At 64.0% G+C, this 11,354-nt stretch overlaps 3 protein-coding genes and 1 long non-coding RNA gene across 14 annotated transcripts; 2 read left to right on the top strand and 2 right to left on the bottom strand.

Moving 5' to 3' along the window:
- Positions 1 to 337: 337 nt before the first annotated feature.
- Positions 338 to 2,297, top strand: FOXH1 (forkhead box H1). The gene is made up of 3 exons (XM_081497487.1): positions 338 to 511; positions 799 to 903; positions 1,007 to 2,297. The coding sequence occupies exons 1-3, from the start codon at positions 338 to 340 to the stop codon at positions 1,811 to 1,813; spliced, it is 1,086 nt and encodes a 361-aa protein (XP_081353613.1). The 3' UTR covers positions 1,814 to 2,297.
- Positions 1,908 to 9,757, bottom strand: KIFC2 (kinesin family member C2). Of its 11 annotated transcripts, none has more exons than XM_081497372.1 (19): positions 9,662 to 9,757; positions 9,020 to 9,077; positions 8,715 to 8,796; positions 8,434 to 8,585; positions 8,170 to 8,308; positions 7,910 to 8,034; positions 7,757 to 7,822; positions 7,543 to 7,671; positions 6,903 to 6,980; positions 6,674 to 6,788; positions 6,491 to 6,600; positions 5,972 to 6,080; positions 5,704 to 5,861; positions 3,920 to 4,024; positions 3,718 to 3,839; positions 3,496 to 3,619; positions 3,275 to 3,401; positions 2,935 to 3,191; positions 1,908 to 2,847 (listed from the first exon to the last, which is right to left on the bottom strand). In XM_081497372.1, exons 1-19 carry the CDS (start codon positions 9,700 to 9,702, stop codon positions 2,593 to 2,595), a joined length of 2,352 nt encoding a protein of 783 aa, XP_081353498.1. In that variant the 5' UTR covers positions 9,703 to 9,757; the 3' UTR covers positions 1,908 to 2,592. The 11 variants fall into 11 exon arrangements, with proteins under 11 accessions (XP_081353498.1, XP_081353504.1, XP_081353503.1 ...); XM_081497378.1 differs by having other exon boundaries at positions 9,570 to 9,663; XM_081497377.1 differs by lacking the exon at positions 9,662 to 9,757 and adding an exon at positions 9,471 to 9,525.
- Positions 9,758 to 9,814: 57 nt separating this feature from the next.
- On the top strand, positions 9,815 to 11,249 carry TMEM276 (transmembrane protein 276). The gene is made up of 2 exons (XM_081497504.1): positions 9,815 to 10,344; positions 10,511 to 11,249. Exons 1-2 carry the CDS (start codon positions 10,252 to 10,254, stop codon positions 11,000 to 11,002), a joined length of 585 nt encoding a protein of 194 aa, XP_081353630.1. The 5' UTR covers positions 9,815 to 10,251; the 3' UTR covers positions 11,003 to 11,249.
- On the bottom strand, positions 10,048 to 10,547 carry LOC145509212 (uncharacterized). The gene is made up of 2 exons (XR_014055914.1): positions 10,475 to 10,547; positions 10,048 to 10,105 (listed from the first exon to the last, which is right to left on the bottom strand). It is a non-coding gene; the product is annotated as an uncharacterized LOC145509212 (long non-coding RNA).
- Positions 11,250 to 11,354: the final 105 nt, after the last annotated feature.

Here is an 11,354-nt window from a genome sequence, read left to right as displayed (position 1 = left end):
TTCTTTCCAGCTCTAGGGGGGTGCCCAAGGCAGCCCAGGGGTGAGGAATGAGGCCTGGGTGGCCGTCGCAGCCCCCACTGGAATCTTCCCTGCCCTTTCCCTCCCTTCCAGATTAACCGAAACTGCTAATTGTGGCTGCCCCCAGCACGCTCCCCTCCCCCATCGCGTATTTCTGCCTCCCCTCCCCTCCCCCTTCCATCCGAATGATAAAGGGCTTGGCCCGCCAGCCCCCGCCTGGCCTCAGGTCCCAACTCTGCCTCACCACACTGCCACGCTACCCTGTGCCCAGCACCCACTGCCCGGCTGGGCCCCTGCCCACGTTTCCTGCTTCCCCTGCATGGGGCCCTGCAGCAACCCCCGCCTGGGGCTCCCCGAGAGGGATTCGCCCTCCCAGCCCCCCAAGAGGAGGAAGAAGAGATACCTGCGGCATGACAAGCCCCCCTACACCTACTTGGCCATGATCGCCCTTGTGATCCAGGCTGCACCCTCCCGCAGGCTGAAGCTGGCCCAGGTGAGAGGACCCCCGCCCGCTTTCCCTCGCGCTCGGTGATCAGACCTGTGCCCCTACGCGTCCTCCAATGGCCTGAGGCCCAGGCTCCGGCCTCCACCCCGACCTGTCTGTCCCCAGCCATACCAGGGGGGGGCCAGTCCCGGCCTGGGCACCCAGGGAGAGAGCTAAAGTGCTTGGGCAGACCCCTTCTTGGCGAGGCAGGCCACACAGTGGCGAGGGGAGGGGCAGCGTTGCCCCCGCCTGCGAGCCCTGGCTCACGGCGCCCACCGCCCACCCGATGGTTTCAGATCATCCGTCAGGTCCAGGCCGCGTTCCCCTTCTTCAGGGACGATTACGAAGGCTGGAAAGACTCCATCCGCCACAACCTCTCCTCCAACCGGTGCTTCCGCAAGGTGGGGCAGGGCGAGGGTCGGAGCCTGGGAGCTGGACGCCGGCGGAAATCCTGATATCCGGGGTCGTGCGGCCCCACCCAAGCCTGCTCCCCTCCCCCACCAGGTGCCCAAAGATCCCGCGAAGCCCCAGGCCAAGGGCAACTTCTGGGCGGTCGACGTGAGCCTGATCCCGGCCGAGGCGTTGCGGCTGCAGAACACGGCCCTGTGCCGGCGCTGGCAGAGCAGGGGTGCGAGAGGAGCCTTCGCCAAGGACCTCGGCCCCTACGTGCTGCACGGCCGGCCCTACCAGCCGCCCAGTCCCCAGCCGCCGCCCTGCGAGGGCTTCAGCATCAAGTCTCTGCTAGGGGACTCAGGGGAGGGGACGCCGCGGAGCAGCAGCCCCAATCGGTCAGGCTCAGAGCGCTCAGGGGAGGGAGAGGTACCTGCTGCACTCCTGCCCTCTGAGAAGCCTCTGTGGCCCGTCTGCCCCCTCTCAAGGCCCATCAGAGCAGAGGGGAAGACTTACCAGGGGGACAACAGCAGGCCCTCCGTCCTATCCTCTGAGCCCAGGGCCTGGCCTCTCCACTTACTGCAGGGCACCTCAGACTCTGGGGTCCTCTCTGGTGGAGGTCACAGGGCCTCGTTGTGGGGGCAGCTGCCCACCTCCTACTTGCCCATTTACACTCCCAACGTGGTGATGCCTTTGGCCCCACTGCCACCCACCTCCTGCCCCCGGTGCCCTCCCTCCACCAGCACAGGCTATTGGGGGGTGGCCCCAGAAACCCATGGCCCCACAAGGCTGCTCTGGGATCTAGATGCTCTCTTCCAGGGGGTGCCACCCAACAAAAGCATCTATGATGTGTGGGTTAGCCACCCCCGAGACCTGGCTGCCCCTACCCCAGGCTGGCTGCTCTCCTGGTATGGCCTGTGATGCTCCCAGGGCAGAGGCTGCTTTCCTCTGCCACCCTCTCCTGCCACCCTTAGGCTTGTTGAGGAGAAACCAAGGTCTGTGAGACCAGCCACGCTGAGAGTCCACATGTTTATTGGCTGCCCCAGAAGAGCTGTGGCCCAGCAGGGCATCACCCAGCCCTGGTGGTTAGGTGTGCCTCTCCTACCCCTAGAGGCAAGGCTGGATGGAGCAGGGCTCTGCCTGGAGTAGCCCTTCCTTTCCCCTTCCTGGTCCCACCTCCAGTTCTCCCTTCTGTCCATCCACCCATCCATCACCAGCTGTCACCTCCCCACCCTGGCTCAGGCTGGGGGAGGGAAAATCTAATGGGGCTCCAGCCTAAAGCCCTGTCCTCCCTCAGCTGTTGCCTGGGAAAGAGGAAGCACCTTTGCGGGGAAGGGGATCGAGAATGGAGACCCTACTTGGCTTTGGTGATGGTGGTGGGGAGGTAACAGTAAAGAATAGACAACATTTCAACGCAAGTCTCATGTGGTGATGGGATAGTGACTCTGGTGACCACTTGGCTGCAGTCTGCCTCTGCGGCCCTGGGATCCCCTGCTGTGCGCGGCGATAACAGCAGATGGTGATAAGGGGTGGGGGGGAGGTGTGATCATTCCCCAGGCGAGCACTCCTCCAAGGCGGGAGAGGAGGGTGGGCTCCGGCAGTCTGGGGGCAGCGGCCCCCAGAGGTCAAGGAAGTCATGAGGGAATAGGGATTTTGCTGCCTCTGTCCGCAGAGATGTAACCCAGGCTCCATGGGCAGGACTAGGAAGGCAGGTCCTCCGGCGGTGCCAGGGCCGAGCTGGAGCCGCTGTCTAGGCCAGGGCTTGGAGGGCTGCCCGGCGACGGCGTAGGGGTGCAGAGGGTCCCGGAGAGTGGTGTGTCGGTGCTCAGGGAGGAGGGCGTCCCGGAGCGGGGGGCCCTGCGGGGCCTAGCTGGCCCCAGCTCCACTCGGCCCACACGCTCAGCGAACTTGAGCGAGCACACCGTTTCGCCGAGATCCTCGGGCCGCGTGGAGATCTGCGGGTAGCGGCGCTGGTAGGCGTGCCCTGGTGGGCGGCGCCTGGCATGCAAATCACCACCCTCCCCGCCGGCCGTCCCGCCCACCTGCAGCAGCAGCACAGCCGTGGCGCCCGGGCCCAGCGCCGGCTGCAGCAGGCGCGTGAGCTGCGAGTCGCGGAAGGGCACGTGGGGCCGGCGGGCCCGCAGCGCGGCCATCACGCCTCCCAGCGCCAGCAGAGAGCGGTTGATGGTCCGAGCCTCCCGTAGACGCTGAGCGCCGTCCCGGTCTTCCTGCGACGTGCCGGCCGCCCCCGCCTTCCAGGCGCGCTCGGACCCCGCCAGATCGACGAGGTGCAGCGTGCCTGCAGGGGCGAGCGAGCCCGGCGTGGACGGAGGCCCGGCGTGGGTGCAGCAAGGCCCCCGCAGGGCTCAGGCGCCGAGGTACCTGCGGTGCCGGGACCGCGCGATGCCGCCGTGCGCAGTGTCAGCGTGACCAGGGCGTGCGAGCGAGAGCTGCGCTGGTTCATGGCGGTGGCGGCGGTGGCCCGGTTGCTCCTCCCCAGGCTCAGCATCTGCAGGACGGGCGGACATGGGCTGGCCCGCGCCCCCGGTGCGGGTACAGGGCCGCGGCTTGGAGAGCTGCGGGGCCCCACTGGGCAGCCTCACCTGGTGCAGAGACTCCAGATTGGGCACGTCCCAGTGGGTGAGGCCGGCCACCTGGATTCCCCCCTGGCCTGCTGGGCCCTGCCTCACTGCCAGGCGCTGGGGAGGCCCTGGGGCAAGGAGGTCCCTGGTGAAAAAGGGGAGGGCTCCGTTGGGGAATCTGGGGGGTGGAGACAGAAGAGGTTTGGGCTGGGGGCAAGACGGGAGGCACCAGGTGCCTCTGACCTGACAGCCTCGTTGTAGATCTCCACCATGCTGAGGGTCACGCGGTGCTGCCCGTCTGTGCCCATCTCCCGGAACAGTGACTGCAGCGCCCTAGGAGCGATGCCGGGGTCCTCGGGCGGGCCCTGGGGATGGCGTGGGGTGCCTCAGCAAGCTCACATCCCAGCCCCTGGCCCCGGAGCTCCCCAACTGCGCCCTTTCCCACCTCCATGCTGTAGGTCTTCCCCGTCCCTGTCTGACCGTAGGTGAAAATGCAGACACTGTAGCCCCCGAGGCAGGACAGCACAGCAGACTCCAGCTCCCTGAAGACCTAGGGGTGCAAGGGGTTTGGAAGCGCCCTAAGCCTGGGGCAAGGTGTGAACATAACTTGATTCCCCTGGGAGGACACTGGCTTTAGGGGAACGTGGGGGAAGTGAGGATCTCCCAACAGACAGAGGAGGCTCCCTGGACAGGGTGGCATTTGTAAGAATTTGCCAGCCAAAGAGGGAAGGAACGTGACAAATAGCAGGAACAGGTGATGCAGAGTAATAGAGTCCTGACAACTGACTGCTTAGGAGACTTGGGGGTGTAGCAGTCAAGGGTCCAGACCCTAGGCTCAACGGCCAGGTTCAAACCCTGGGTGTGATGGGAGGCAAATCACTCATCTTTTCCTCTGCGAGGTAGGGACTGTAGCGGCACCTGTTGTGAGGATTAAGTGAGAATGTGGGAAGAGGGCTAGTGTAGCACGTGGCACATGAAGGATGAACCCAGAGGACCCATGGCTGGGGGGTGGCAGCAGCCAGGATCCTGAAGCCGGGCCCTGGGCGGGTACACAGAGGCAGATAAAGGGGACATGGAGCTGGGACTTGGCATCCTGCTGGCAGCTGGACACCAGCAGCAGCCTCCTGAGCAATAACATGGTCAGCTTCCATGCCCAGAAGGCGTCTGGTAACTGAGTGGTGCTGTCTGAAATGCTGAGTGCCAGACACTAGAGCAGAACCCAGAACAGCCAGTGAGGTGGCTCAGATTCCATGGCTAGAAAGGAGCACCGGGGGTGCTCCTGCAGAGAGAGGGAACACAAGTGAGGGAGCTCAGTGCCAGATGCCTTTAACTCTTTCCTCCAGAACCAGAGGGCCCTGTCCACCTGGAATACAGTGGACAAAGGGGCCCCTGTCCAGGGCTGCAGCTGGCATGGAGGCTGAACACAGGGTAGGGGTGGTGTGGGGGTAAATGGAGGTAGGTGGGAAACAGCTGTGGTGCCCCAGGAAGTGAAAGAGGGAGCCCTGGCCACCTGCCAGGCACTCTAACCATAGTCTGATCTCTGACAGCTCTGCCTCTCACCTCACCCTCCCAGCTCTCAGCCTCATTCCTAAGCTAGGGAAGCTCCAGCTGCACAGCGTGTGTGCACTGGAGAGGGTATGTGGGAAGCAAGGTGGTGGGCACTGGGACTTAAGCCTCTGCTTTCCAGCTCCCTGAGTCTGGCAGGAAAGGGGAGGAGGGCAGCATCTGAGCAGGGCATTGGGAGAGCCCGGGTGTTAGAAGCTCACCTGTGCTCCCCACTCCCCCGACCACAAAGCAAGGAGGGGTACCCCCCTCAGATCGGGCCAGTCTGAACGCTGGGCCAGGGGAGTGGACAGCCAAGGAAGCCTGAGGGGCGGAGGTCCCCGGGCACAGCAGGCCCCAGCCGTGCCCTGCAGCCCTGCGGGACTGTCACCTCACGCATGCTCTCCTGGCACAAAGTTGCTTTTGAAAACGTTAATCTTCCTTTAAGCCATAATCTGTCTTCCCTGGCCTTCAAGACCTTGGTGGGTGGATGTGAAGGAAAAACCCTGGGAGGAAAGCAGATGCCCATCTAGGATGCCGGCCCTGCTCCCAGGCCGTCCGGCTCCCCTCCCTTCCTTGCTGGAGTCCAGCCACCCTCTCTCCTAGGAGGGCGGACAGACAGGAGCCTCCTCAGGACTCCAGGGGATCTGAGAGACAGTTGACACAGACCCAAGGGTGGAGTATCACCTCCTCCTGGCTGGCGTGCGGGGGGAAGACCCAGTCCAGGCGGAAGCGACGCTGATGCCCTCGATAGCAGGTGGTGACTGTGCCCCCTGGGCCGGGCTCTAAGCTCACCAGGCTGGAGGGTGTCCCTGGCCTCAGCCGACACAGCACACGGATGTTTCCTGGGGTGGAGATCAGGTCCAAGGGCTGCCTCCTAAGTCCTGAAGTGTGAAGAGCTTCCACGTCCCCAACCTCTATCACGCCAGTCCTTTGCTCCCCAAACCTGCTGTACCCTTGAGCTCCAGCAGCCGCCCTGGGCATCCAGGGAGAGCCCCCTGACGTGCCTCCGCGACTTGAGTCCCAGCCCCATCAGCTGACAGTGCCCCCAGAGCCCAGGAAACCTGGGGGAACAGAGACGTGAGGGAGGGGCCGGCACAGGGAGGGGAGGCAGTGGAAACAGCTGGGGGATGCAGTGCTGAGGGCAGGATCTACTGTGCGGGTCCCCAGCTGCAGTGATCTACCACTTTCTGTGGCTTCAGGCCCCGGGGGCGGGGCGGGGGAATCTCTCAATGGCCTGGGATGGAGCTCAGGGACCTGAGGAGAATGGTGGCTCCTGGCAATCCTGTGAGAGATCCACCGTCACCCCAGTCTGCACAGGGCACAGTCACTCTGGCTCCAGAGCCCCTGGTCTCCATCGGAGCAGATACCACCCTGGGACTGGAAAGGAGGTGGGGACAGGGGCTCCCCAAGGGAAGGCCAATGAAAAGGCTGCCAGAGAGCAAGTGCGAGGGAGGGAGCAAGCGGTCCTGACCTGTCCCTGGGCTTCGCTCAGAGAACCCTGGCAGCTCTGGGTAAAGGTGCTGACGAGCCCCCGGAGGTCCCCACAGCCCTGACGCAAGCTGGCCATGCGAGCACGAAGTCCTGCAGGGGAAGCTGTGGTGAGGGGAGGCCAGACCCCACAGCTCGCCACGCGCTCCACAGCCCCGGAGCTTACCTGCCAGCTGCCCTCGCATCTGCTGCAGCTCCCTCCTGCAGTTCTGCTCAGTCTCCTGCTGGAGCTGCCGGAGGGCCCCCCGAAGGCCCTGCAGCTGCACCTCCTGCACCCCTAGCTGCCCCAGCCAACCCCACCCCTGTCACTGAGGAAACAAGCACTTACCAGGCTCTGCCTCAGACACCCCCTTCCCAGCGCCCCAGACTTGCCAGCCCCTGGGCCCAGTGCCCACCTGGACTCGGAGAGCTTCCGTGGTGTCCTGGGCTTCTTGAAGCCGCCCCCGGAGCTCCAGCAGGGCTTCTGCCTCCTCCTGCAAGGGGAGTAGGAGCCAGTCAAACTGTGGAGGCAGGAGGCAACTGGGGGGTGCACTCCAGCTGCCCCATTTTATGGATGAGAAAGTTAAGAGAGGGTTGCAAAACTGGTCATACATCCATGCCTCCCAATTCCATGCAAGGTTCCTTTCCCCAAGTCCTTCTGCTCCCCTGGGGTCAGCCACTGGGAGGAGCCTTGGAGTGAAATGAGGGGATTCTCAAGTCCCCCCCACCCCTTTTAAAAAAACACTTATGAGGCTCTGTGGGATCTTCAGTTGCAGCATTCAGACTTTTAGTTGAGGCACGTGGGATCTAATTCCCTGACCAGGGATAGAAATGGGCCACCTGCATTAGGAGTGCAGAGGCTCAGCTCCGGGAGCACCAGGAAGGTCCCGGCATCCATCTCCCGAACAGGGCTACTGGGCACTTGCTGCCCACAGCCTGAGTCCAGGTCTGAAGGGTCAGAGCGTGAGTCCTGAGAAAGCACAGGCAGTGCTGCTGGAGACCAGGTGTGTGGGAGCCCCAGGTTGTAGGGATGGTCACAACTGAGAAGAAGGATACCTGGGGGGCCCTGGTGTTGGGGGCAGGGCCCCAGTGCAGCAGGAGGTCCCGAGTAAGGCTCAAGCTCTGTTTCAGGGCTTTGTTCTCCAGAGTCAGATGCTGAACCCTTTTCTCTGAGTCTGTTGCTCCCTGGGAGAGGAGCAAACTCTCAGGACTCGCCTGGAAGCTGGGACCCTCTCGGGGCCTTCATCCAGCCCCCACCCAGCAGCCTCACCACTCCCAGGCGCAGCTGGCCCAGCTCCTCCTCCTGCTGTTCCAGCTGCTGCTTCAGCTCTTCCAGCTGGAAAGGAGGGAGGGGCACCGGGTGGAACACCTCTTTCCAGGCCCCTCCCAGACGCCCAGGCCCCACCTGCTCTGGACTCCTCACCTGTCCAAGGATGAGCTGTTCCAGCCGCTGCCAAGCCCTCTGGTCCTCCTCCAGCTGAGGAGGCTGCTGTCCCTGGGCCTCACCCCTTGACGAAAAGGAAGGGCTTTCTTCTTGCAGTGGGGACCCTGGGGTGGAGTGGACCCAGTTAGAACAGAAGAGCTCTGTGGCCTGAAAGGGGGCCCCTCACATCTGACTGCTTGGGTTCTGGGGGGCGTAACCCCTGGACAGACTCCCTCTTCAGCTCACTGCTCCTTACGCACCAGCGGGAGGAGGGTGCTGCATCCCTAAGACAGGCTGCGTCCCCTGGGACAGGGCCTGCCTGCCCCTGGGACTTCGAATCCATGCCAGGAGAGCCAAGAGTTGACCAGTCACCGTCAAGAGTGGGGGAACATCACCCGGCTGAGAAAGAAACAGATATCAAAGTGGAGAACAATGGGGGCCGGGTGGAGGGAAAACAGGGATGGATGGTGACCAGAGGACCTGGGGAGACAGAACAGGTTGCTGGAGGAGTTTCAACTGCTCACCTTGCTCAGGTCCGGAGGAGTCCCAAAGCTCTCTTCTGCCCCCAGCTGGACTGAGAGGAATTCGGCAAGACGCACGAGAGCCTCTTCCAGGGAGACCTCCGCCGGACAGCGCTCGGCTCTCCCTCCCAACCCATCCTCGGCCTCCGAAGAGCCTGCGAGGCCAGGGGGCGGGATGGGGAGGCGCGCTGGGTCTTGTGTCGGACACGAGGCCACCAGCCGGCGCCTGCCAGGTCCCTCCCTGCATCTCCCGACAGCGTTCCCGATGCACCAGCAGAACCTACCGACCAGGCCGGTCAGCTCGGTCCACAGCTCTGCGGTTGGCTGGTCGGCGCGGCGGCGACTCCCGGGCTTACAGCGGGCGCTCTAGAGAGGCAGCGAGGGAGAGGAGAGGCCCTGAGAAGAGGCCAGGCGGCCCGTGGGGTTCCTGCCTCCGGGGACTGAGCCCGGGGGCTGGCGCCGGGCTCTCAGCCTCCAACACCAGAGACAGCTCTTCGGCAGGGGGCCCTCCCCCGCGTCAGCGCCCTGGGACCTGAGAACCGTTCTCGGGAAGGGGGTATCCGGACGAGCTGAGCGCTCCCTCGCTCACCTGGGCAGGGTTCCCAGCGTCGGCGGCCGCCGTGGCCCCGCCATCCCTGCGGAAGAGGCTGTAGAAGATATAGATGAGCAGCGAGTAGAAGGCGTACATGGGAGCGCGGGGCGGCAGAGGGGCTTCACGCCGCCCCGCGTCCCCGCGCCAACACCGCGCCCGCCCGCTGCAGAGCCCGTGCGCATGCTCCGGCGGCCGCCCCCTCGGCGCAGCCCCGCACCCTCTCTTCCAGCATCATCGCTACCAGTCCTCCGCGGAGGACCGCGCGCGGCGCCAACTCTCAGAGGCTGCTACCCGCAGACGTCCAACCTCCCTACCCGCGAACCCCCTGCTCGGCTCCTCCCCTCAAGGCCCGTCCTCCGCCCTTTCCAGGCCCCGCCCCCGCCCCTTCCTCAGCCCCTCCCCTAAAAGCACCTCCCCTCATCGCCCCTTCCTCAGCCCCTTCCCTCACCACCCCTTCCTCAGCCCTTCTCTCCACCGCCTCTTCCTCAGCACCCCGCTCCCCTAAAAGCCCCTCCCCTCCCCGCCCCGCCCCTTCCTTCAACCCCACCTCAACGGCCCTCTCTTCACCGCTCCTTCCTCGAGCCCCCTCCCTCCCCATAAACCAAGGGCTTGCGCGTCCCTTCCCAAGCCGAGACCCACCTCCTCCTAGCCCCGCCCATCTCACTTCCAGCAGGCCCCATCTCACCCCCGGGCCAGACTCCCTGGCCCCGCCCCTCACCCCACCCCCACCCCACCCCCGCCGCTCTAGTCGCCACTCTTCTCGTTGGTCGCCGCAGGCCGGGCGCGAGAGGCGGAGCAGAAGCCCGAGGGCGGCGCGGTGGGCTGGTCTGGGCCTCCTTCTCGCCGCTGCGTCGTGGTCGCGCAGCTCTGCGGCCTGAGTGCTGGGCTGTCGCTGTTTCCCGACTGGGTTCTGAGGACGGCGCCTCCCCGAGCGCAGGGCCCTGCACCCTGACTTGGGTTCCAGGACGCCAGAGATAACGCCCATCCAGTCCAGGCTCCACACTGCATTTTCCCTTCCCGGCCGATTTAGGCCCTTCTTCCCCAAGGTTGTGGCGTCAGGGGTCCCTCGAGTTTCGGATGAGCCTACAACAGTATTTAGAAATGGGATTCTGGAACCTGGGAGTCCTGAAGAGACACCCTTAGGGCTCCCCATCGCCGGCTTCTACATTCTTCTCCAAAGTTGAGGCTCCATTTCCTGTCCCCTTAAACCCACTACCGCCTGAGGTGTCATGGCCCCCAGGCCAGGGGGCGAGTGGAGCTCCGCCCTGTCCCACCTGGCGCTGGGAGCGGTGTCTCTGCATGCAGCTCTGAGCACTGCCCAGGTGAGTACATTGGGGCGGGGCAGGGGCGTAGCCTACTCCCAAATTCCTAGAGGGTGGTGGGAGGTAAGTGTGTGGGCCAGGCTTCTGTGAGGCCTCCCAGACCCTCCCCTGCTTAAAGGGAGGTCCTGACCTCTTTTCCCCACATTTCCCTTCCCTGTGTTGACAGGCAAATCGAGGGGCCGCTGCTGGTTTCTTGCTCCAGGCCCTGGCTGCCGCCACCATGCTGGCTTCAGGGCTGGGCACGGAAGAAGATTGTCTTGCTGGAGCCTGGGTGGCCACTGTCATTGGCCTGCCCCTTCTGGCCTTCGATTTCCACTGGGTGAATGGGGACTGCTCTTCCGCCAACCTGCTTCTGGGAGGAGGCATGGTGCTGGCAGTGGCTGGTGAACACCTTGGTGCTGAGGGCCGCTCTGTGGCTGGTCAGGCAGTGGTGCTGGTGGTCGCAGTGACCATCCTCATTGTGGCCGTTTTCACAACCAACTCTTATGGAATGTGGGGGGGTGTGATGCTGGGTGCTGCAGGTCTTCTGAGCCGGCTGGAGGAGGACAGACTGCTGCTGCTGCTGCCGCCGAAGGAGGACATCTGTCGCTGGGCCCTGGCCGGGGGCAGCTGGGCCTACCACCGGGCCCTGCACACACAGCGCCTACAGTGGGAGTGATGGCTGGAGACCACAAGGCGAGGCTTCTGCCCAGCTACCACCTTCCCACTAGCGATAGACTCTCCTTCCTAAAGCCAGCTTTCTGCAGATTGACTATCTCCCTCTCTGGCTCAGTGTGAGGACTTGCCCAAAACCAAAATGAGGGGGACGGGGTCCCAGGCATGTTCTCAGGCTTGATTTGGGGCAGGCCATGGTTGTGGATCCAGAGAGGCTTGGTCTCCAATAAATTTTAGGGATTTAGCAGGAATATGGACTCTGCCTCTTCTTTAGCCAGATTGAGGAGTCTTGCAGTGAACTTTGTAAGGCTTCCAGGGCAGCAACTGGTTTTCCTGAGCAAAAGAAGGCAATGTGC

The sequence above is a fragment of the Giraffa tippelskirchi genome, chromosome 6 (genome assembly GCF_054371585.1).
Source record: "Giraffa tippelskirchi isolate mGirTip1 chromosome 6, T2T-mGirTip1v1.2.pri, whole genome shotgun sequence".
Classification (NCBI taxonomy): Eukaryota; Metazoa; Chordata; class Mammalia; order Artiodactyla; family Giraffidae; genus Giraffa; species Giraffa tippelskirchi.
The sequence above is the reverse complement of the archived record's forward strand: the minus strand, read 5'-3'. Positions and strand labels throughout refer to the sequence as shown.